General features: G+C 44.2%; 1 protein-coding gene across 4 annotated transcripts in view; it reads left to right on the top strand.

The window, feature by feature from the left end:
• The window catches only part of syt12 (synaptotagmin XII), a 33,742-nt gene extending 10,059 nt beyond the window's left edge, over positions 1-23,683 (top strand). For 3 of the 4 annotated variants that reach the window (XM_054763074.1, XM_054763065.1, XM_054763055.1), the window contains 6 exons: positions 220-413; positions 532-930; positions 2,405-2,620; positions 2,688-2,808; positions 22,135-22,268; positions 22,339-23,683. In XM_054763074.1, the coding sequence (XP_054619049.1) occupies positions 220-413; positions 532-930; positions 2,405-2,620; positions 2,688-2,808; positions 22,135-22,268; positions 22,339-22,512 (1,238 nt within the window). In that variant the 3' untranslated portion in view covers positions 22,513-23,683. Of the gene's footprint in view, positions 1-219; positions 414-531; positions 931-2,404; positions 2,621-2,687; positions 2,809-15,697; positions 18,885-22,134; positions 22,269-22,338 lie in introns of those variants that run through there. The other variant, XM_054763084.1, reaches the window with a different exon arrangement.
• The last annotated feature ends 12 nt before the right edge of the window (positions 23,684-23,695 follow it).

The raw sequence follows: 23,695 nt of genomic DNA, 5'->3' as shown, positions 1-23,695 counted from the left end.
AAGTGGAAATGATATTGAGGAATTTGACAGTATAAAAATATGTTTTGGTTATTTTCCATAACATTTGATGGCTTCCATTTCAAAGTAAAAGTAGATTTCATGTATGGAAAGAAGAGTTTGGATATTTCTTATGAGTCCTGTCAATTAGTTGGGCCTGAATGGCTGCCGCCCCCTGCTGGTACTGAAAGCATCCTTCTTGTTGGGCGGGGACCCTTTCAGTGGTGCAGAACCCGCCTGGCTGGGAGGTGGGCATCTACCTGGTGGGCTTCGCGGCTCTGCTGGCCATAGCCGGGCTGAACATCTGGAAGCTGTGGAAGTCTGGAACCTTCCCGGCGCCATCGCCCTTTCCCAACTTTGACTACAGATATCTCCAGGAAAAATATGGAACATCCTTCTCAGAAGTCCGACAAAAGGTAAACATGTCCTTTTTATTCATCTAACATATACAGTATATACATTTCATGATCCTTGGTGGAGGTAATAAAACTCTACACTTCATCTTCTCGTGTCCATCAAACGTTTCTTGTGAAGCGGGTGGCGGCCAGCAGCCACCGGCGGGCCTCCATCACGTCCAGCCGCAAGCCCAGCCTGGCCCTGGGTGACACCCCGGACGGCCTCAGGGATCTGGGTCACCTTGAGCTGATGGGCCGAGATCTGGACCCGAGCGGCGTGGTCCTGCTCAACCGCTCAGTCTCCACCGACTCGCTCAGCTCCATCTCGTCCGTCGCCAACAACTTCGGCCACGACTTCACCGTGGGCCAGCTGGAGGTGACGCTGGAGTTCGAGTCCTGCAGATTCTTGGGGCAGGGGGTGCTGCACGTCACCATGCACCAAGGCAAAGACCTCCTGGAGAAGGAAGAAGGAGACTTCCCAGGCTGCTTCATCAGGGTGTCCCTGGGGCCCGAGGAACTCAGTGTGGGCGTCACAAGGGTAAGACAGGACGTTCTGCTTCTTAGCGGGATGATTATCCATGTCCATGTGTTCGGTGAATCATCAGGGCACGTGTGTTGTTTGGCCTTGGTGGAGGTCTTCTGCTCCTTCTACTTTGCTGCAATCCTGGAAGCAGGTCATTGAAGACAGGACATGCTGACATCAGCATCCCTCAGTTGGCTCCACCCTCCTTCATTTTAGGACTTGAAGGCTTCTTGGTGTCTTTTGTCCGTCACTCTTTTCTAATCCAGACCCTCATTTCACACTCCTCTTTCTCTGAGCACCTGAATTAGCGTTCACGCACGCACGCACGCACGCACGCACGCACGCACGCACATGTGCATGCACGCACGCACGCACATGTGCATGCACACACGCACGCCCAAGCAAAGTCGGAGGCTGCAGAGACTCGACAATGCTGCAGGTCACTAATAATATCAGGGTTGGTGTCCCCTCTTCTTTATGAATATTGGCTTTTTGCAGTCGTGAGCTCAAATGCTATACTTGCATCCTCAGCCCCTCCCCTGCATGTTGCCTGGTAACCATCATCACTTTCCCCCCCACATCACACTTCAGCATCCGAGGGCGGCGTGTTAGCGGCACCAACTTGCTACTTTCTTCTTCCACGTATTCAATTCTTTTCCTACACTGTGACGTGCGTGGACACCATCTACTGTTTATGTGTACGGATGTTGGCTGGAATTTAGAAGCTTTCAAGGCGCTTTTAGTCAGCCCCACTATGTGTGTGTGTGTGTGTGTGTGTAGCTCTAATGCTAAATAGCTGTGTGTGTCTCCAATAAGCGCTGTTGTGCACTTTTGATATCTACACTGCAGCTCTGCAATAGTGTCATACTGTAGATGCCGTATGTCACACAAACTACAACATCGTAACATTATGGACGGGGTCAAGAGGACACAAACCTTAGCAACAATAGCATAGATATGTGATGCTAAAGTGCTAACATTACACTTTACTGTAATGCTAGCAACATTACACTTTACTGTAATGCTAGCAACACATGCCAACATCAAGCTTTACTGAAACGTTAGCAACACTAGCATAGCTATGTGATGCTATCATTACATTTTAGCATCATGCTAGCCTAGCTGAAGAATATGAATGAATATGATCAAACGTAGAGCTGCCACGTTTGTAGCTGACTGACGGATAGTTGTCAGAGGTTTATTTTAAGATGTGTAGGGTTAGGGTTAGGGTTAGGGTTAGGGTTGTTTACAAGCCAGCTGGGGCGGGTCAGAGGTGGTACCATGTCTATGAAGACAAAGGTTTTTCCTTCATGATGTTATGAAAAGAAGCAAGTTGAAAAGTAGAGAAAAGCAGTGAGATAATTGTTCCCATGTTTGGTGTGAGGGGACGTGTTACTGCGGGATGTGATGATGTAGTACTAATACCACATATTATAGGACATGTACTGTTAGGTACACACCGCGTGATGGCTTTCTGCTGCTTCTACAGGTGCAGACCAATGCCTTCACCGTCATCTTTGAGGAGCGCTTCTCGGTGGCAGTGGATGCGTGCGCCCTGGAGGACTGCAGCCTCAGATTCGCCGCCTTCGGCATCGACAACGACGAGAGGAACATCAGTGCGGGGGTGGCAGAACTCAAGCTGTCAGACCTGGACCTGACCATCAGACCCTTCAACGCCTGGCTCTACCTCCAGGATGTCAATAAAGTCAGACCCTCCACTAAGATCTCACCTTCTCCACGTGTAAGAACCCTAACCAGAACATCATCTGCAGGCTGTGGACGCCGTGGGGGAGATCCTCCTGTCGCTCAGCTACTTGCCTACGGCAGAGCGCCTCACGGTGGTGGTGGCCAAGTGCAAGAACCTGCAGTGGACCAACGACAAAAACACTGCAGGTACCCTGACCTTCCCTCCCAAACCTGAGATGTTGACATCACACATCAAACACACTAATAATACAGTAATACTAGTAATACAGTATACTGTAATACACACACTAATACAGTACTGTAATATACACACAAATTGACATGTGCATGTACTGTATGCGCGTGTTTCTCTGTATGACAGGAGGGTTCACTCTGTGCGTGTCTGTGAGCATCAGTCCCATAGAGGAATGACGGGAGAGAGTGAACCCTCGTCTCATTCAGCCTCTTTGTGGAGGCGGGGATACTAGTGAGTGCTAGCAGCATAGCTAACATGAACGAAGGCACAGAATTCAGGGTTTCTGAGGTGAATGTGGTAATATTTTGGATTTAAACACAATGAACAAGGTGAGCGCATGAACGCAGACGACCGACACAGACAGTTTTCTCAACTGGGGGAAAAAAAGCGATGGACGTGCCTCAGGCAGCTCTTACTGAGGCGTTTGGTCAGCAAAGCAAATATAATCAAAACAGCACAAAATGGTGCATGCTACATTCCAAAAGAAATGCGGTTATACGGCATAGATGGCGTCCATTTCAAAAACATATGTACCGCCGACATCTGTGTCAAGCTAATGTGGCTCACACAGGTACACAAGAGTCCCTCTGTAGATACTAATACAGTAGACGCCCCTACAACTTAAATAATCCGTTCCAAGAACCTTTATGTTAGGGATTTTATGTTATACGAAGCGTAAAATACATGTAAATAGCCTAATCCGTTCCAAGATCTTCCCAAACTCACACTTTTGGCACTTTAAAATATTCAAAGTCCACCAAATATGGTGGGAAAATATAAGAAAACGTTAGTATAAACATAGAGTAACATTCCAATATAAAATAAGGTAAATAAGGTATAATGGTCGATGGGGAACGGCTGTATAGTCTAGCAACATCACTTCATTTCATACCACCGTCATGCTTCTGGATCATTTCCTGCTTTGTTTCGATCGACAACTTTTCCCTTTTTTTCTTCTCACTTACACTTGGTTTAGGGCCCATGACTCCGGATCAGGTTGTGGTACTGTATGGTGTCTCGCTTCCTTCTGTGAGGTGATGTTTGGACATATATTAATGCTACAAGTAGTACAGGGATCATAGCCTATTTTTTCAACACATAATCCGATTTCATAGCATGGTGTTGGGTGGGCCGAATACTTATTCCTAGGTACACATCTTTCTAATGGAGCATTTTGAGCATTCAACTGCAGAGTAATCCTCTTTGGCTGGACAGCCACAAATGTTAGGCGTTTCTGCCACAATTTAGCGTCATACGTCCAACCATAAGGACTGGACCATTAAGAACTGGCTGCAAAGGCCGATCCCCAATTTGGGTGATACAGATTACAAGTAAGATACCATGGGTATCCTGCCCATTCACTTCCTTTGTGTCCTCCAATTGGAATTATTTCCAGATCAATGCTCAGCATACCTTAGCGTTCACAGAGTTATAGCACAGATATAGTTCATTTGTTCGTTGATTGGTGGTGGGGTTACATGGGTCTCTTAGAATTGAACCATGGGTTTTATCAGTCGGCAAGATGGGGCAGCTGGTTGCTGAACTCCTATTCTTTATTCTTAACTTTTTTGTTTCCCCATAGTTAACTTGGTCCCACAGCAACAGGCTTAGCCCTGCTAGGAGTAACAGGCCACCAGCCATAAGGGTAACTTTCAATTTCGGTTGCATTGTTCAGGTATCTACGAGGGCTTGTTTCACTACTTCTTCACTGGTTGGCAGGATTCACCAGAGTCCTAAGACTCTAACACCCCCTCTGTTTCAGTCTGCTGTTTTACCTCCTCAGTGGACCCCTGAACAATGACTACCTTACTATGACTTTGATGTACCCAAGTGTCTCTTTCAGCTATTTTTAATGCTGTGGGAGTGGTCAACAACACTTGGTATGGACCTTCCCACTTGGGTGAATACCAATGTTTCCTTTTTATGCTTTTTATCAACACGCAGTCTCCAGGCTTGATGGATGTCGAAGCAGTCTGTTGGTTGTCGTCTCCTTGTTCTAGTTGGATGTTTTTGAGTCTCTGTAGCAGTTGTCGCATGTAATCTGCCAAATTGGAATCTTTGTCAGTTTCCCACATGTTTTTGAACTGTGGTAGTCTGTAGGTTCTTCCAAACAACATTTCATATGGACTCAACCCATTTGTTGCAGTAATGTTTATGTGTAATTTCATAAAAGTCCAGACACTGTATCCATGGGCGTTTTGTTTCTGCCATACATTTCTTTAATCTGTTTTTAATAGTGCCGTTCATTCGCTCAACTAATCCTGAACTTTGAGGGTGGTACGCACAATGGTTCTTTAAGTCCATATGGAATGCTGTTCCTATCTTTTGCATCAGTTGGTTCACAAAGTGGCTTCCATTGTCAGAATAGATTGTTTCCGGGATCCCATATCTTGGTACGATATCCTTGCAAAGAGCTTTCGCTACTGTCAGTGCATCTGTGGTTTTGGTAGGAAATATTTTTACCCATTTGGTGAATGCATCTATACTGCTCAAAAAAATTAAAGTAACACTTGGAAAACACATCAGATCTAAACTGGGGGAAAAATGATCTTGAATATGTTTCCTGATAATAAGTGAGTGATGTATTAGTAACAAAATGATGCCACATCATTTGATAGAAATGAAAATGATCACCCTATAGAGGGGGGAAATCAAAGACACCCCAAAAATGAAAGGGAAAAAATGATGCAGCAGACTGGTCCATTTTGCTAAAATGTCATTGTAGCAACTCAAAATGATTCTCAGTAGTTTGTGTGGCCCCCACGTACGCATGCCTGACAACGTCGGGGCATGCTCCTAATGAGACTACAGATGGTGTCCTGGGGGATCTCCTCCCAGATCTGGACCAGGGCATCAATGAGCTCCTGGACAGTCTGAGGAGAAACCTGGCGGTGCCGGATGGACCTAAACATAATGTCCCAGATGTCTATTGGGTTTAGGTCAGGTGAACGTGGGGGCCAGTCAATGGTATCAATTCCTTCATCCTCCAGGAACTACCTGCATACACTAGCCACATGAGGTCGGGCATTGTCGTGGACCAGGAGGAACCCAGGTCCCACTGCACCAGCGTAGGTTCTGACAATGGGTCCAAGGATTTCATCCCGATACCTAATAGCAGTCAGGGTGCCATTATCTAACCTGTAGAGGTCTGTGCGTCCTTCCAGGGATATGCCTCCCCAGACCATCACTGACCCACCACCAAACCGGTCATGCTGAATGATGTTGCAGGCAGCATAACGTTCTCCACAGCATCTCCAGACCCTTTCACGTCTGTCGCATGTGCTCAGGTTGAACTTGCTCTCATCAGGGAAGAGCACAGCGCACCAGTGGTGTAGTTGCCAATTCTGGTGGTCTATGGCAAATGCCAATCGAGCTTTACGGTGCTGGGCAGTGAGCACAGGGCCCACTACAGGACGTCGGGCCCTCAGACCACCCTCATGGAGCCTGTTTCTGATTGTTTGGTCAGAAACATTCACACCAGTGGCCTGCTGGAGGTCATTTTGTAGGGCTCTGGCAGTGCTCATCCTGTTCCTCCTTGCACAAAGGAGCCGATACCAATCCTGCTGAGAGTTGAAGGACCTTCCACGGCCCTGTCCAGCTCTCCTGGAGTAACTACCTGTATCCTGGAATCTCCTCCATGCGTCCAGGTACCGCAGTGATGCCCTGGTCCAGATCTGGGAGGAGATCCCCCAGGGCACCATCCGTAGTCTCATTAGGAGCATGCCCCCACCTTGTCAGGCATGCGTACAAGCACGTGGGGGCCACACAAACTACTGAGAATCATTTTGAGTTGCTACAATGACATTTTAGCTAAATGGACCAGTGTGCTGCATCATTTTTTCACTTTCATTTTTGGGGTGTCTTTGATTTCCCCCCTCTATAGGGTGATCATTTTCATTTCTATCAAATGATGTGGAATCATTTTGTTACTAATACATCACCCACTTATTATCAGGAAACATATTCAAGATCATTTTTCCCCCAGTTTAGATCTGATGTGTTTTCCAAGTGTTCCTTTCATTTTTTTGAGCAGTGTATAATGACAAGGCAGTACTGCTTTCCTTCACATTTGTTTAACTCAATATAATTTGTTACTAGTGCTGAGGGAAGGAAAAAGGAGACACAACATGTCCAGAGAGCGCTCTCAACCTGTGGGTACCCGCGGTGGGCTTTTAACAAATGTCAAAAGAAGAGAGTAGGGAAAGAAACCCAAAAGCCCACAGAAGCAAAAAGGAGAGGAGTGGTAGTCCCTTATGTAGCTGTGGTCTCCAAAAAACTCCAGAGGATCTTATGGCAACACAAAATTCCTACCTATTTCAAACCAGTAAATACCCTGAGACAAAAATGAGTGCATCCTAAAGACAAGGCTCCAAACCAAAAACAGAGCAATGTGGTCTATTCCATCCACTGTAAAGATGAGGAATGCAAAGAGCACTACATTGGGGAAACTAAGCAAATGCTCCAAAAAGGCTTTATCAACATCGCAGGGACAATTCTAGTGGTCCTCAATCAGCAGTATATCTACACCTTAAAGCAACCAATCACTCTTTTGAGGACAGCGAGGTAAAGATTTTGGCCAAAGAAAACAGATGGTTTGAAAGAGGAGTAAAGGAAGCTATTTTTGTCAAACAACAGAACCCATCATTGAATCGGAATGGTGGTTTGAGGTTTAATTTGGACCCTGTGTTCAGCAAGTTACTGAGACCAAAACCCACAGCTCTTAGTCTTGCAAATGAGGTGAAGCCAGGCCCGAGCCAGAACAATAGATGCTAACGAGCCAGTATCAGAGTCGTTCATACCCAACTCAGGGAGCGACACTTCCCTTTTATCGGAGGTGCTAATAGCAGAATAGGATTATACCACTACTCCGCCCAGGCTTAGTGTAAGGAACCAATAGGAGGAGGGTGTTGGCACACCAATTCCGCCCACTCTTACTGTATTTAAGGCCTCGGCTACCAGCACTTGTTAGTTCGCTGATGAAGCTCTTCGGATGAGGAGCGAAACGTCCGACACCTTCTTCACAGAAGTACAAATGACGTCTCAAGAAGCCTTTCCCTCGTAAGTCAGTTAGTAGTGCAGCATGTGTTACTGGTTTTCCTGTTGATGTCACCATGCCACCAGAAGTCACAAGTAAGCAAGACACATTAATTAACATGATGCAAGAGATCAAAGTGTTGAAGAGACAAAATGAGGAGAAAGATGTCTTAATTGCAAACTTGGAAAGTAGATTATCTGAGCTGGAACAATACACACGAATGAATGATGTGACTGTCACGGGGTTACCAACACGACCTCGGTCATTTGCTGCAGCAGTATTGCCAAGGGGGGACGGGACAGTTGGTGGGAACCAAGATTTGGACTTTGTCGAACAGCAAGTGTTTTTTTTTTCCCAGATAAAGGAATTAATATACACATAGATAATATAGAAGCCTGTCATCCTCTCCCACAGACAGACAAAAGCAAACCAGCGACCATCATCATGAGGTTTTTCAACAGAAAATGTAAAAACAAATTATTGCGGCAAGGTAAGATGCTTAAAGGAACAAATGTTTACCTTAATGAACACCTGACCAAAAATAATGCGGAAATAGCAAAGAGAGCTAGATATCTACGGAAAGAAAGAAAAATACAAGCAACTTGGACCTCCAACTGCAAAATTTATATAAAGTTAAACGGAACACCAGAACAAGCAAAAGTACTAATGGTCAGGAGTCTGAAGGATCTGGAGAAACTAATATAATACAAATTGTCTTATTGATAATAGCTCATGATTGACCTCATGACGATGGTAGCTGGTTAACATATGTAGACATTAAACTACTACATTTCATAACACATACAAACAATAGTGGAGGAAGACATAGACCCAGACACAAACTTCTTTTCTCATATCAGAAATGACTGCTGCTACTATACAGATGAACAATACAATGACAACTTTAATATAGGCAATAAGTTGTCAATCATTCACATTAATAGTAGAAGTATGTATGCAAATTATAATATCAAACAATACTTGAGTCTATTTAAGGAACCCTTTAAAATAATCGCTATCTCAGAAACTTGGATTAATGACTACAAAGGCGTGGACTTTGAGCTGGAAGGTTATGACATGAACTGCGTCAATAGGAACAACAAAAGTGGAGGAGGAGTGGCTGTGTATGTGGATAAAAATCTGAATTATAAAGTGGTAAAGAACATGTCAATTGCTATTGATAACATTCTAGAATGCATAACTATTGAAATGAGTAAAGAGAAAAGTAAAAATGTACTAATAAGTTGTACATACAGAACACCTAAGTCTAGCATTGAAATATTTGAGGATTGGATCAAAGCAACATTCACAGACATTAGCCAAAAAATAATCTTTGTATGTGGAGATTTCAATATTGACCTTCTAAATTCAAATAACCAAAACAGAATAGATAACTTTATAGATACAATGAACAGTTTAAGTCTTTATCCAAAAATCACCAGGCCAAGCAGAATTACAGATCACAGTGCAACATGAATTGATAACATATTTACCAATGATTTCGACGACAACACGACAAGTGGACTGTTAATTAATGATATTACTGACAATCTTCCGGTGTTTACGATTTATAATGAAAGCTATAAAAAGAGAAAGAAGGACGATATCAGGACAGTCAGAAGATCACATCCAGAGGAAAGTATTAGTGCTTTTAGGAAAGATTTGGAAAAACAAAGATGGGAGTGCGTGTATAGTGAGAATGATGTGAACGAGGCGTATAAAAACTTTCTTAATGTTTACATGAAGTGCTATAACAGACATTGTCCACTGAGAGAAGTATTTAATAAGCAAAGGAAGAGAAATCAGCCATGGATGACCAAGGGACTACTAAACGCCTGTAAGAAGAAAAATACACAATATAGGAGATTTATCATTCAAAAAACTAAAGAAGCAGAAAAAATATATAAAACATACAAAAATAAGTTAACAAACATCCTGAGAGTGTGTAGGAAAGAATATTATAGTCAATTATTAATCAAGAATAAAAACAACACTAGAGCAACATGGGGCATTCTAAACAGTATTATACGGAACGGTGCTAAGAAAGACTACCCTCTTTATTTTATAGATGGAAATGATAAATACGATAATATGAATCAGGTAGTTGAAAAGTTCAACAATTACTTCGTAAATATTGGACCGGATTTGGAAACAAAATCCCAAATTACCCACCAGTAGAAGAAAGAAATGAGATAATAGACAAGAATCCCAATTCCATGTTCCTCACTAACGTCACACAAAAGGAAATCATAGATATTGTCAATAAATTCAAAGCGAAAACATCAACCGATTGCAACGGAATAGAAATGGAAACGATAAAAAGGGTTAGAAATAAGATTGTACAACCGCTAACGTACCTTAGCAACCTATCATTCCAGACAGGTAAATTCCCAAATAAAATGAAAATAGCTAAAGTAGTTCCAATCTTTAAAAATGGAAACAAACATCAATTCATAAATTACCGACCAGTGTCCAATTTTCCAAAATCATTGAAAATCTATTTAATAACAGGTTGGACAATTTTATAAAAAAAAAAAAAATTAGTTACTCACTGACAGTCAATACGGATATAGAAGCAACATTTCAACTTCCATGGCACTGATAGAAATTACAGAGGAAATCACCAATGCTATAGATCATAGAAAGTGCACGGCTGCAGTCTTTATGGATTTAACAAAAGCCTTTGACACAATTAATCATGATATTCTAATCACTAAACTAGAAAGGTATGGAATCAGAGGGTTAGTCTTGAACTGGGTTAAAAGCTACTTGGCTGACAGGAGGCAATATGTGAAGCTAGGAGAATATATGTCGGAGGGGTTAAACATATCATGTGGCGTTCCCCAGGGGTCAATTCTAGGACCAAAACTATTCAATCTACAATATATAAAAAGGACATCTGTAAAGTCCCAAGAGACCTAAAGCTAGTGTTATTTGCAGACGATACAATCGCATCATGTTCTGGAGACAGCACACCAGAGATAGTACAACACATCACAGATGAACTAACTCTACTAAAAAGATGGTTTGATAAAAACAGACTATCACTGAACCTCAGTAAAACTAAAGTAATGCTATTTGGTAAGTGTAAAAAGGAAGCGTATCAGCAAATACAAATTGATGGTGTAGACATTGACAGGGTGAACCAAAATACATTTCTCGGGGTTATAATAGATGAGAAGATGAACTGGAAATCTCACATTAAAAATTTAAAACATAAAGTGGCAAGAAACACCTCAATACTGAATAAAGCTAAATTTGTCCTTGACCAAAAATCACTACATACGCTCTACTGTTGACTGATATCACCATATCTAACTTATTGTGTGGAGTTATGGGGTAATAACTACAAAAGTGCACTCCAGCCACTAACTGTGCTACAAAAAAGGTCACTTAGGATCATCCATAATGCTGCTTACAGAGAACACACAGACTCTTTATTTATAAAATCACCATTATTAACATTTCAAGATTCAAGATTCAAGATTCAAGAGAGTTTTATTGTCATGTACATGGTAAAACAGCGGATCTAGTAAACTTTCAGACGGCTAAAATTATGCATAAAGCAAACAATAACCTTCTACCGAAAAATGTAAAACAATTCTTATCAACAAGAGAGGAGAAATATGATCTGAGAGGAAAATTTAACCTAAAACACCTATATGCACGGACAACACTGAAAACTTTCAGCATTTCTGTATGTGGAATCAAGTTGTGGAATGGATTGTGTAAGGAACTCAAACAATGCACAACAATGAGCGATTTTAAGAAAAAGTACAAGCAGTTGATGTTCACAAAATACAAAGAAGAAGAGATCTGAACCACTGTGTACATACAATACAACATCTAACCATCTAACCAAGACTATTAACTCTTCATTGTGGTGAGTACATGGTCTGTACTCATTCATTATCAATCAAACACTTCTTCAATCATTCTATCAGTTATTGTTATGCCTCTAGCTTCCTTTTAGTAAGTGAAAACCTTGGTTATGATTGCACTACACTGTCATGTAGCCTTACAAAGCATACTTGGAAGAACAAGAGGTGAATAAATGTATTGCAATTGATGTGAAACTGATGAGGGGTAGGATTAAATAAGCTTTGCTTCTTCCTACTCCTTTTTGGACATGCAAAACTGTGAACTGTATTGTGTGATGTGCAACTGTTTGACTTGTATGCATGTTCAAGATGAATTAAAACCATGAACCATGAACCATGAACCATGCCTCTATTTTTACAATATTGGGCTAAGGTGTACAGTTGAGTAAGCATATTGGCTGTCAGTGTAAATTGTAACTGATGGTCCTTTCATGAATTTACACGCTTCTGTCAAGGCTACTACTTGTAGTTCAGCAGCTTGTGCAGAATATGATGATGTTGTACATCTCTCTAATGTCACATGAGGTTGGACAATAATGTCGGAATACACGACAAGTGTCGTGCCAGTGACAAAAATGTCCTGTTTGTTTGTAGCAACAATGTGGAGACAGCATGAGGTACCTTCAGTAGTAATAACAATACAATGGAAGCACTTGCTTCCACAGCCATGGATGCACAATGTGGCATTGCACATGCTACTGCGTCTAATTTAGACGAGTAATATGCAATTGGTTTCTTTTTGTCTCCATATTCTTGCAACAACACTGACGTCATGTAATGTTCTTTGCAGTCTACAGTTTGAATGAATGGCTTCTTACAATCAGGTATAGCTAGAGTGGTATAGTGGTATACCTCCTGCACCTTGGAAGTAAATTCGGCCATCTTCGCTGAAGAATGTGTCTATTTTTTGCATTTTGTCTTTTCCTTTTATCACTTTCTCAGCATGTTGCGTATGGGTAATGTAATCAGCCATACTTGCAGTCGGCATGTTTATGAAATGTTTATCCACCCAATTCTTAATTCCTGCACTTGAATTGGAGTGCAAGACATTTTTTAATTGTTGTTGATAAGGTCCGGTAGGATCCTCATCCTCCATTAGACCACTGTTTTGTTTGAACACATTAATCATGCGCACTCTGTAGTCGTCAACGGCTTCTCTGTCGTTTTGTTTACATTGCCCAATTGCCGCATAATTTGCTCTTTTTCTGAATTTAGTAGTCACTCGATCTATCAATTGTGTCGCTCTTCGGTCTAATTCAGGGTCGGCATGTTGTAGGGGCTGGTCATGTCTTCCTACATGGCTCCAGTTTCCCCTACACAAGCACCAGTCCGTGCCTAAGGCAGCCATCCATATTTGCTGGACCTCCATGCCGTTGAGGTGATATGATCTCCTCAAATCTTCCATGTCAATAATGAATTGTTGGACATCCTCTTTTACTGATTTTATTCCCAATAGTGCCTTTTTAATGTCATCTTGTGTCCAGGTTCGGTACAAAAGAATGGTTGGTTCATTATCATTTATCACATTTGCGTTTGGCACTTCTATCATTGGAAAAACGTCTGCATCGGGTGCAGTTGTAGGTGGGGGCTTGTGTGAGAAAACTCCTCCCAAGTGTTTGGACCATGAAACAGACATGGGGTCGCTTCTGGTCCTGGGTGCTGATGGTTTTTGTGCACCATTTGGTTCCTCGTATTGAGGTGGTTCGACAGGTAGTTGTGGATAAAGTCGAGAAGGAGAGGAAACCTCGTCAGGCTTTCTTTCCTTTTCTTGGTTGGTTGCTAACATAACCACGTTGTTATCATCCTCAGTTCTAACTTTGTCCTTTTTGTGTTTTAGTCTCTTTTTTATCTCCTCTACTTTTATTCTCTCCCTTCTGCCTTTTTTTTCTGCTAAAACAGTCCAAAATGGTACGTCGTCATACCCATCAGTCCGCATTTTAGTCACCCTCTGTTTATTTTTAGTTTCAATGTCAGTCCGAATTTGTGTCAATTTAGTCAAGTTCAGTTGTCCGTCACACCCATATTTGTTTATCCATATCTCTAAGTGTTTTACTTTTGTGGGTCTTGTTGTTGAACATACTGCCAATCTTTATTTTTGAGTCTTCTCGTTTCTTTTGTTTAACATTTTTATTCCCCATTTTGAATAATTTGGATCCTGTTATAAAGGTACTCCTAGGGAATCTAATAACAGGATGATTCTACCAGTGAGAAGGTGATAACAACTTGTGGAGGTAATTCTCAAGCTTCTACCCGGTGCGGGCAGAGAATTCTTCCTCAACAAGTCACCTTTTGCAGCCTCACCGCTTTGGTATGAGATAAGTTTCTAGTGAAACTTAGTCTCCACTCACACTCACAAGCATACGACACGGAATTTAAATGCGCATAGGACTCCGCCGTCCTCCCTGATAGTCGTTTCCGGGCCACTATCTGTGTTTTACTCCAACATTGACTAGTATCCTTGAAGGTTTTACTTTACTGCCTACCTTTCAGTACCAGTATTTTAATGCCTACCATTCGGTACCAGTATTCCCCATTATAGCCTCTAACTGTCTTACAACAGTAACCTTACTTATCGTTTACAGGAGATCTCACACAGTATTTTTATAGACAATACTCAGTCTGTCTTGCCCAACAACGCACATGAAACATAAATGACCTACTGTTGTTGTCTTCTAACCTGTCGGTATCCCGTCAACCTTTGGCTTCCAGTTGTTGAGTCGAGAAGGCAGCCCATGAAAGGGTCTGGTCTGCCGTGGCCACGGTCTTTCTGCCTCGTCCACTCTCCAACTGGACTCCTCAGGTGTCTTGGGATCCGGCTCGAAGGACCAAGTAAATGTCAGGTTCAAACTCCTGTGAAACTTGTAAAACACAGCAAAATAACAGAAGAGGCAAGACAACAAGCGTATCTTTTTACTCACGAGGAGAACAGAAGGGACGCACCAGAGTTGCCTTCCCAAACCGCTCTGAATACGTTCTCTGAGCTCTCGCTTTTTATTTGGGTGTTCCCTAACTACAAGGTTGTGCAACTCTAAGGGATGGGGTGAGCAACGCAGCTGCACAACTGTACTTGTCTTTTTCTAGTATGTGTATGCGTCTCTGTGGCAGTTATCAGTAATACATGTGTGGTGTGAAGCACATTTCAGCACAGCCTTGAAGGACATCGGTTAGTATGCGACTGCATCCTTGGAGTCAGCAGACAAGGTGGCGCCATGAGTCGCCATCTTTCTGTTGCTAGGTCACTACTGCATTCCTAAAACAGACATTCCTACAGGGCAACACACTACTAGGTGCTACTAGGATATCTGTGTGATAATTATATTGCTGGTTAATTTATGTACAGTTCCAACAATAAGAGCGTAGGCGGTGCCCCAATCATCAGCCAATGAGATGAGAGCGTAGGCGGTGCCCCGATAATCAGCTAATGAGAGCTTGAAGCCAGAAGGCGTCACCAAGTGTACTCTGTTAGTCTCTCTGTCGCTTGCACGGACTTGACGCTTTACGTTATATGGAATTCCTTACGTAATACGATGCGAAAAATTTACCTAAATTCTTTACGTTCAGTGGAATTTACATAACAGGGGGTTTATGGAGGTACTACTGTTTATGAAGGGACTGTAAGGTACACTATACCTGAGTGCCATCTGGTGGTTCAAATGTGAACTTACACCCCTCATCACAATCATTCATGAAAAACTGGTCTCATTTTCACCGTAGAGTCGTGCTGTGAATGCGCGTCTCTTCCTGCGTGTCTCGCAGCGTCTGTTTGCCGCGTCGTGTACAGTCACGGCAAGAGGGTTTGAGGATGACACAAATGTTCTTCTCCACAAAGTGTGCTGCCTCCCTTATGAAGAGATTTGCAACGTCCGTCTTTGTCATGAAAATGAACTCAATCCCCCCCAAAAAAGCATTTCTGCTGCATTTCAGGCCTGACGCTGCTAACGACATGTTAGCATACAGTAGATGGCAGCAGTGACTCATCAACTACTTCAAGAAGAACGCTTCAGTTGTTATGAAGGAGGCACCAGGGCACCCAAGAAAGTCAGGACTGGCTCCGAAAGTTGACTGAGGGGCCGTCCACACGGAAACGTTTCCTGGTTCAAAAGTACTTTATGGTTTCAGCCTTTCGTCCACACGGGAAGGGCGTTAAAATGCGAGAACGCTGTCTTGTCGTTGCCGAGTAAACGGGCAATACGAAAACAATGACATCACCGACTCACCGTTGCCTCACGTGACCAGAAGTGAGAGTTGCCGACAAACCAACCTAATATGTGATCATTTCGACGGCCATGACTCACCCCAGTCGACATTTTGCTCTTGTTTTGTTGTCTTTTACGCCATGATGACTCGCAGAAGTAATTCCACTTCTCCTACGTCTCGACAGGCGGCAGACAACGGACTCATGCGCGTGTGTTCCTTCTTCTTCTATGGTTTGGTGTGTCACGTGTTTGTTTGCAGCGCCACACGTAGCTGTGTTCCCTCCCACTCTTGACTAATCCGGGACAATGTGGACGCCACTTTTATTCAACCCTCAGGGACGTTGCCGTGTGGACAGGGCCTTAAGCGTGGTTAGGGTTGGGCATCCTTCGAATTTGAGTGATTACGGTTCAGATTCCTCGTTTCGATTCAGTTTCCTAACGATTCTCGATTCTGATTCTTTTCAGAGGTGAAAGAAGGGTGATAGAAGTTTGCATGGTTTAAAAGGGGGGCGCTCACCAAAGTCCCTGGATGGAATGTTTGAATGTTTCTTAATGATATGAACTTTTTATGAATGACTTTACTATGAATTTCTCACAGGACTGTTTTCAACCAATATATAAACATCAAAGCATTGACCTTGAACAGAAATGTTGAGAAGTCTCTTTCCATAGTACACGTTCACAAGTCATTTTTATTTTTGAAAGGCTCATAAAAACACAATTTGTAGGCGCAGCCAAGGCATCTAGGGAGTCCAGTTCGGGGGCCTTAGGATCTGGTCTCTGCTATTTGCAGACGATGTGGTCCTGACCTTCAGTTTTTACTGGGGGGTTTGCATCTGAGTGTGAAGCTTCTGGGATGAGACTCAGCACCTCCAAATCCGAGGCCATGGTTCTCAGTGGGAAAAGGGTGGATTGGGAATGAGGTCCTGCCCCAGGTGGAGAAGTTCTAGTATCTGGGGGGGGGTCTTGTTCACGAGTGAGGGAAGGTTGGAGCGTGAGGTCGATAGGCGGATCGGTGCAGCGTCTGCACTAATGCGGTCGCTGTACCAGACCGTCGTGGTGAAGAGAGAGCTGAGCCGGAAGGCAAAGATCAGACTCATAGAGATCACTTTACCCCCCCCCCATCTATGTTCCCACCCTCACATATGGTCATGACTGAAAGAAGGAGATGGTGGATGGCGGCTGAAATGAGTTTCCTCCATAGGGTGGCTGGGGTCACCCTAAAAGATAGGGGGGGGGGGCTCAGAGTAGAACCGCTGCTCCTTCACATGGAGAGGAGCCAGTTGAGGTGGCTCAGGCATCTAGTCCGGATGCCTCCCGGACATCTCCCTGGTGAGGTATTCCGAGAAGGCCCCGGGGCAGACGTAGAACGCGCTGGAGGGATTGTCTCACAGCTGGCCTGGGAACACCTTGGTGTCCTCCCGGTGGAACCGCAAGAGGTGGCCGGTGACCGGAAAGTCTGGACTTCCCGACTAAGACTGCTGCCCCCGCAACCCGGACCCGGATAAGCGGAGGAAAATGGATGGATGGATGAAAAAACAATGAGACATATCCTGTTGCTGATGTGTTGGAGAGTGTCTTATGATGCGGAATAGTCAAAATGTAAGTTGGCCACGTTACTGACTTCCTACTAACCTGCGTACAGAATACCAAACATGTATGGTGAATGGGGTACAACTTAACGGGCTGTCTGGTCAACTTCCTGGCTTACGTTAGCTGGATATTTGAGTTGGCCACCGTGTAGGCAGTATAAAGTACCATCTGTTTTTGCTGCTTCCATGTTGGCATAAGATCCATGTAATTCATTTTACTTACCTGACTGGTTGGGAGAAGTCCTGCATCAGAAACGGGGTCCTCTGCACACCGTGAACGTGGTGTTTAATCCTGTGAGTGGTGCACCCTCCCTTGCATGATATGGTGCCGTTGCACATGCTTCACGGTGCCGACCGTTGATTTTTTTTAGCAGAATTTCAGCCAAACTTTACAGTGCCGACGCACTTTGTCCTTGCATGAAATGAATGCACGCAAACACTCCCAGCCGCTTCTTCTTTGTGGGTGTTCTCCACCTTCTTATTGGTTGGTGTTATGCAGCCGTTATTGCCGCTCGGCGCGCTGGATCACCGAATTTAAGGATAAAAATGATTACAAATGAACGATTCAGGGCTAATTCAGGGCTAAAAAAGATCAAAGATGGCGCCCTCCGTGGCAGACGTCTCTGTGACACTCTCCCGTGTTTTTCTATTTTTTGCTATTTTATTGTTCATTTTGGACATTCAACACACTCACGCAGTACATTACAACAGAGAGACACTTTTGAACATCGGCAGGGTTCACCATGAACCTTCATTTAGCCTCTCAGACTTTGCCTTTCTTCTGCGCCGGGAGAACGCAGCAGCCTGCGGACCTGGTGAGCTGAATACCCGGCGAGCAAAGCATCCGAGGCGTAAACGAGGCAAGCGAGCCGGCCTGCATGCTAGGCTAAAAGCTAGAGCGACGAGGCCACCGCTACCAAGCCTGCTGCTAGCCAACGTCCGCTCTCTTGAAAACAAGATGGACGAACTACGAGCAAGGATTACAGCTCAACGTGAGATCAGGGAATGCTGTGTCCTCACCTTCACAGAAACCTGGCTGACGGAGGATATACCGGACTCGGCGATCCAGTTGGAATCATTTGCTGCTTACCGGGGAGATCGGACTTTAGCGTCTGGTAAACACAGAGGTGGCGGCGTCTGTGTTTACGTAAACAAACGGTGGTGCACAGACGTACAGACGATGGAAAAGCACTGCTCGCAGGACATTGAGCTGCTGATGGTGAAATGCAGACCTTTTTATTTGCCTCGTGAGTTTAGCGCTGTGTATTTAACTGCTGTTTACATCCCACCACGAGCTAACACTGCTAATGCACTAGGCCTCCTGCATGACATCATTGATAAACACGAGACCAAACACCCAGACGCTGTATTTATTATATCTGGCGATTTCAACCACTGTAACCTCAGGACTGTCCTCCCCAAATATTACCAGCATGTGAGCTTTCCCACAAGGGAAAATAACATCCTGGACCAAGTCTACTGCAACATGAAAGGTGCTTTGAAGGCTGTTCCAAGACCCCACTTTGGAAAGGCTGACCACATCTCTATATTCCTTTATCCAACATACAGACAACTTCTTAAAAAAGCTCCCCCTGTACGTACAGCAGTTAAAGTATGGAATGAAGAAACTGATCAAGTACTTCAGGACTGCTTTGGCTGCACAAACTGGGATGTGTTTAAAACTGCAGCGGGGAGGGAAGATTGTACTGTTGATTTGGATGAATATGCTTCTGCTGTTACTGGCTACATTAGCACATGCATAGAGACTGTTACCACCACCAAGTATTACAGAAAATACCCTAACCAAAAACAGTGGATGAACTGTGATGTAAGGGCTAAGCTACGTGCTCGTTCGACTGCATTTGTCATGGGCACCGCTGATGACTACAAAAAGGCCAGATATGACCTGAGGAGGTCCATACGGGAGGCCAAGAGGCAGTACAGACAGAAGCTGGAGGGCTACTATTCCACCTCAGACCCTCGGCGCATGTGGGCGGGGCTCCAGCACATCACAGACTATCGACAGCAGAGTAGCGTAGCCACGTCCAGCCAAACCACACTTCCTGATGAGTTGAATGAGTTCTATGCCCGCTTTGATACCCAAACTCCTGATGAGCAGAGAGGGTGGCTGAACCTGGGGAGCACACAGGACTCACCTCTCATGGTGACATCAGCTGATGTGCGCAGGGTTCTAAACAAAACAAACCCACGAAAAGCAGCAGGGCCAGACAACATCTCAGGACGTGCACTTCGGGTTTGCTCATCAGAGCTAGCTGATGTGCTTGCTGACATATTTAACCTGTCGCTTGCACAAGCATCTGTACCGACCTGCTTTAAGTCCACCACCATAGTGCCCGTACCCAAGAAGAGCAACGTGACCTGCTTGAATGACTATCGCCCTATAGCACTCACTCCTATTGTTATGAAGTGCTTTGAAAGATTAGTCATGACCCACATCAAAAAGAGCATCCCGGCGGCAACCGTGGACCCTCTACAGTTTGCATATCGCCAGAACCGGTCCACGGATGATGCAGTCAACACTGCCATCCACACAGCCCTTTCTCACCTACAGGGCCAGGACACATACGTCAGAATGCTATTTATAGACTATAGCTCTGCATTCAATACAGTCAGCCCCCACAAACTCACAGATAAGCTCCTCACACTTGGCCTGTCTCCCTCCCTCTGTAACTGGGTGTTTAACTTTCTCACAGGCAGGCCCCAGTCAGTCAGAGTCCACAACCGCACATCCAGCTCAAGAATTGTGAGCACTGGGACCCCACAGGGGTGTGTGCTGAGTCCACTCCTCTACACGCTCTTCACCTACGATTGCGTGGCCTCCCAGAACAACACCAGCATCATTAAATTTGCAGATGACACTACAGTCATCGGACTGATCACTGGTGGTGTTGAAACATCATACAGAAGAGAGGTGGCGGACCTCATAGCTTGGTGTCGTGATAACAATCTCCTTCTCAATACAGATAAGACTAAAGAGATGATCATCGACCCAAGAACAAGGGAAAAGGAGCCGCATAGACCCCTGTTTATTGATGAGACTGAGGTGGAGAGGGTGAAAACCTTCAAGTTCCTTGGCACACACATCAGCGAGGACCTCACCTGGTCTCACAACACCCAACAAATTCTGAAGAAGTCCCAAAGGAGACTGTACTTCCTGAGAAGACTGAGGAAATTTGGCATGTCCACCACAATCCTGAGTTGCTTCTACAGATGCACTATCGAAAGTGTCCTTACCGCCTCCATCACTGTTTGGTACGGTAACTGTACAACACGTGATAGGAAGGCACTCCAGCGGGTGATCAAGACCTCACAGAACATTGTTGGGGCAGCCCTCCCCACACTGCAAGACATTTATAAATCTAGAGTCCTACGAAGAACACACAACCTCATCAAGGACAGCACACATCCACAACACTCACTATTCACACTCCTACCGTCAGGCAGACGCTACAGGAGTTTGAAGTCCAGGACCACAAGGCTGGCAAACAGTTTTTACCCACAGGCCATCAGGCTCCTCAACGAAGCACTCGCACACGCCGCACGCAACACACGCACACACTCATAGCACTTTATTTATTTATTTATTTGTATTATTTACTTGTATTAATGTCTCGTCTGTTGTTGTTGCTTAATTTATTGGTATATATGTTTATGTGTTTATGTTTCTTATGTTCTTATTCTTTCATTTGTTTTCTTTCTTTTCTTGGGAGAATGAACAGAATAAGATTTTCATTGCATGGTATAACTGCTGTTTTACCATGCACATGACAATAAAACTCTCTTGAATCTTGAATCTTGAATCTTAATTGAAATGTAAGCCCCGGTTCCTATTGACGATCGATGCCCAACCCGAGGTGTGATGGTGTCAAGAAGGGCACATTGAAGCCAGGAAAAACATCAGGGACAGACAGATCCAGGTACTGTATTGGCCTGCTGAAGACTTCAGAGAGTTTGGAAAGGTGAGCACTAGCATCAGTCCTGCCTCATGCCAACATGCCTTCACGTGTGGGCTTGCTTCTCGGCCAAGTCCCTATTGGCCTGAGAACACAGCCATGAACAACCAGAACATCAACTTCTCCCAACCATCCAACAACACGTTGGTTTTCCAGCATGATGCAGCACCTTGCCATGACGTAAAAGGCTCGGGAAACAAAACGTCAACATTTTGGGTCCATGGCCAGGAAACTCCCCAGACCTTCATCCCTTTGAGACCTTGTGGTCCATCCTCATGAGGTGGGTGGACAAGCGTGGATTATGCAAGAATGGACTTCCACCAGTCAGGATGTGGAACACCACTGCAAATATGAATTATTTATCACATAACTTCACGTAACTGTCAATAAAAGCGTGAGAAATACTTGTAATTATACTTCACTATATGATAGTAACATCTGAAAAGCAATACTTGAGTCATTCTCCAGATGTTTGGCCATGATTGTACACGAGTGTTGACATAATGAGCGAAACTTGGTACCGATGTGGCAGCGGTATCGATCGGATGCCATGTAAACAACACCGCTGCCCTTTTGTACTCTGTGGTTGGCACCTGCAGATCCATTCGTCAAAGTTTACCTGCTGCAAGACGGCCGCAAGATAAGCAAGAAGAAGACGTCCACCAAGCGGGACGACACCAACCCCATTTTCAACGAGGCCATGATCTTCTCCGTGCCCTCCGTGGTCCTGCAGGTGATGCTCGCCCGTTAGGGATGAGATAAAAGTGCTGAGTCAGGCTGACTGAGTGGTGCTTATGTAACAGGAACTCTCCCTGCGGGTCACTGTGGCCGAGGCCTCGGATGACGGACGAGGCGAGAACTTGGGTCACGTGATCATCGGCCCCGAGGCCAGCGGGATGGGAATCACCCACTGGAATCAGATGCTGGCCACCCTGAGGAAGCCCGTGTCCATGTGGCACCCTCTGCGCAGGATCTAGTCCCAGCTGGCCCAAATAAATGATCTTTGATGGGACAGCTGTACCTAATAAAGTGTCTGCTGAGCCAAAGTTTGCTTTCTTATTGGCTCAGATGGATCCAGTTCAATATATTTATTGTTCATTTGCTCTGGCAAGACATGACGTCCACAATGACATGTTTGAATGTTCCAAAACACACCTTATTTTCCAAGCAGAATGCCATTTAATAACCTAAGTTCATTGATTACTAGATCATGATCACATGCTCATTTTATGACAGCAAAGTACTACATGATTGGTTTTTACACGTTGAAATTAGGACCTTATGCTCCTAAGAGAAAATTCTACTCTCTTCTTGACGTTATTGTGACACAGAGTCTTCATTTCAGTCTACACGGTGCATCACATGGCCTTCCTGACGAAACATCAGGCACTTGTGCGGAATAAGCGCTAAGAGGAAAGAATGCCAAAGTGGAGTAAGAGCAGGCGTAACGGGTATGGATCTAAACCCAAAGCACGTGCGTAGCGCTGGGCGTGATTGGACTTTCTCATGGCCAGTTTGCTAATCTGATGTACTTCTTTGTCTTGTCTTTTGATTGACTCATGGGTCTGTTTTGTTGTACTTTTGAAATCCAGGTCGTCCTCCTCTTTCCAGGTAGCAGAAGTTACAGGGTGGCAGCCAACTTTTCTCGCATAATACTACTCCTACTAATATTGCAATACCAGTGGCAGTGTGGCATTAAGATATTCCTTTTGTGGCCTAGCAAATGAAGGTGCTTTTTTCATCTCTATTTGGAATGTAAACTAGTCTAAAGCAGGTATGTTATTCTTCACCTGTAGTTTGTAAAACAGCAAACCGATCCCGTGTATGCCAACGTAATTATGCTTTATGCTAACTGCTAAGGTCTACCTTCCATTTTAGTCAATAAAATTAAGTCCAAACCAGGGAAAGGGCTTCATTGATTTATTATATTGTTGACGTTGTGCGTGAACATTTGACCGTGCATGAGCTGTCTAGCACGTACTGTTGTGAACCTGCTTTGACATTAAAAACATTCAACGGGATCTTTTGACACTGTCCTCATTTGATGTAAATGCATTGGAATGCAGAGGGAGTATGTCCACCAATCCCCTCATTAGGTGGATGGATGGAACACAATGCCGGGCGAATTCAAAGCAGTAAAAATACATTTCATCTTTGCGC

This window comes from Dunckerocampus dactyliophorus, chromosome 2, assembly GCF_027744805.1.
Source record: "Dunckerocampus dactyliophorus isolate RoL2022-P2 chromosome 2, RoL_Ddac_1.1, whole genome shotgun sequence".
In the NCBI taxonomy this organism is placed as follows: Eukaryota; Metazoa; Chordata; class Actinopteri; order Syngnathiformes; family Syngnathidae; genus Dunckerocampus; species Dunckerocampus dactyliophorus.
The sequence above is the reverse complement of the archived record's forward strand: the minus strand, read 5'-3'. Positions and strand labels throughout refer to the sequence as shown.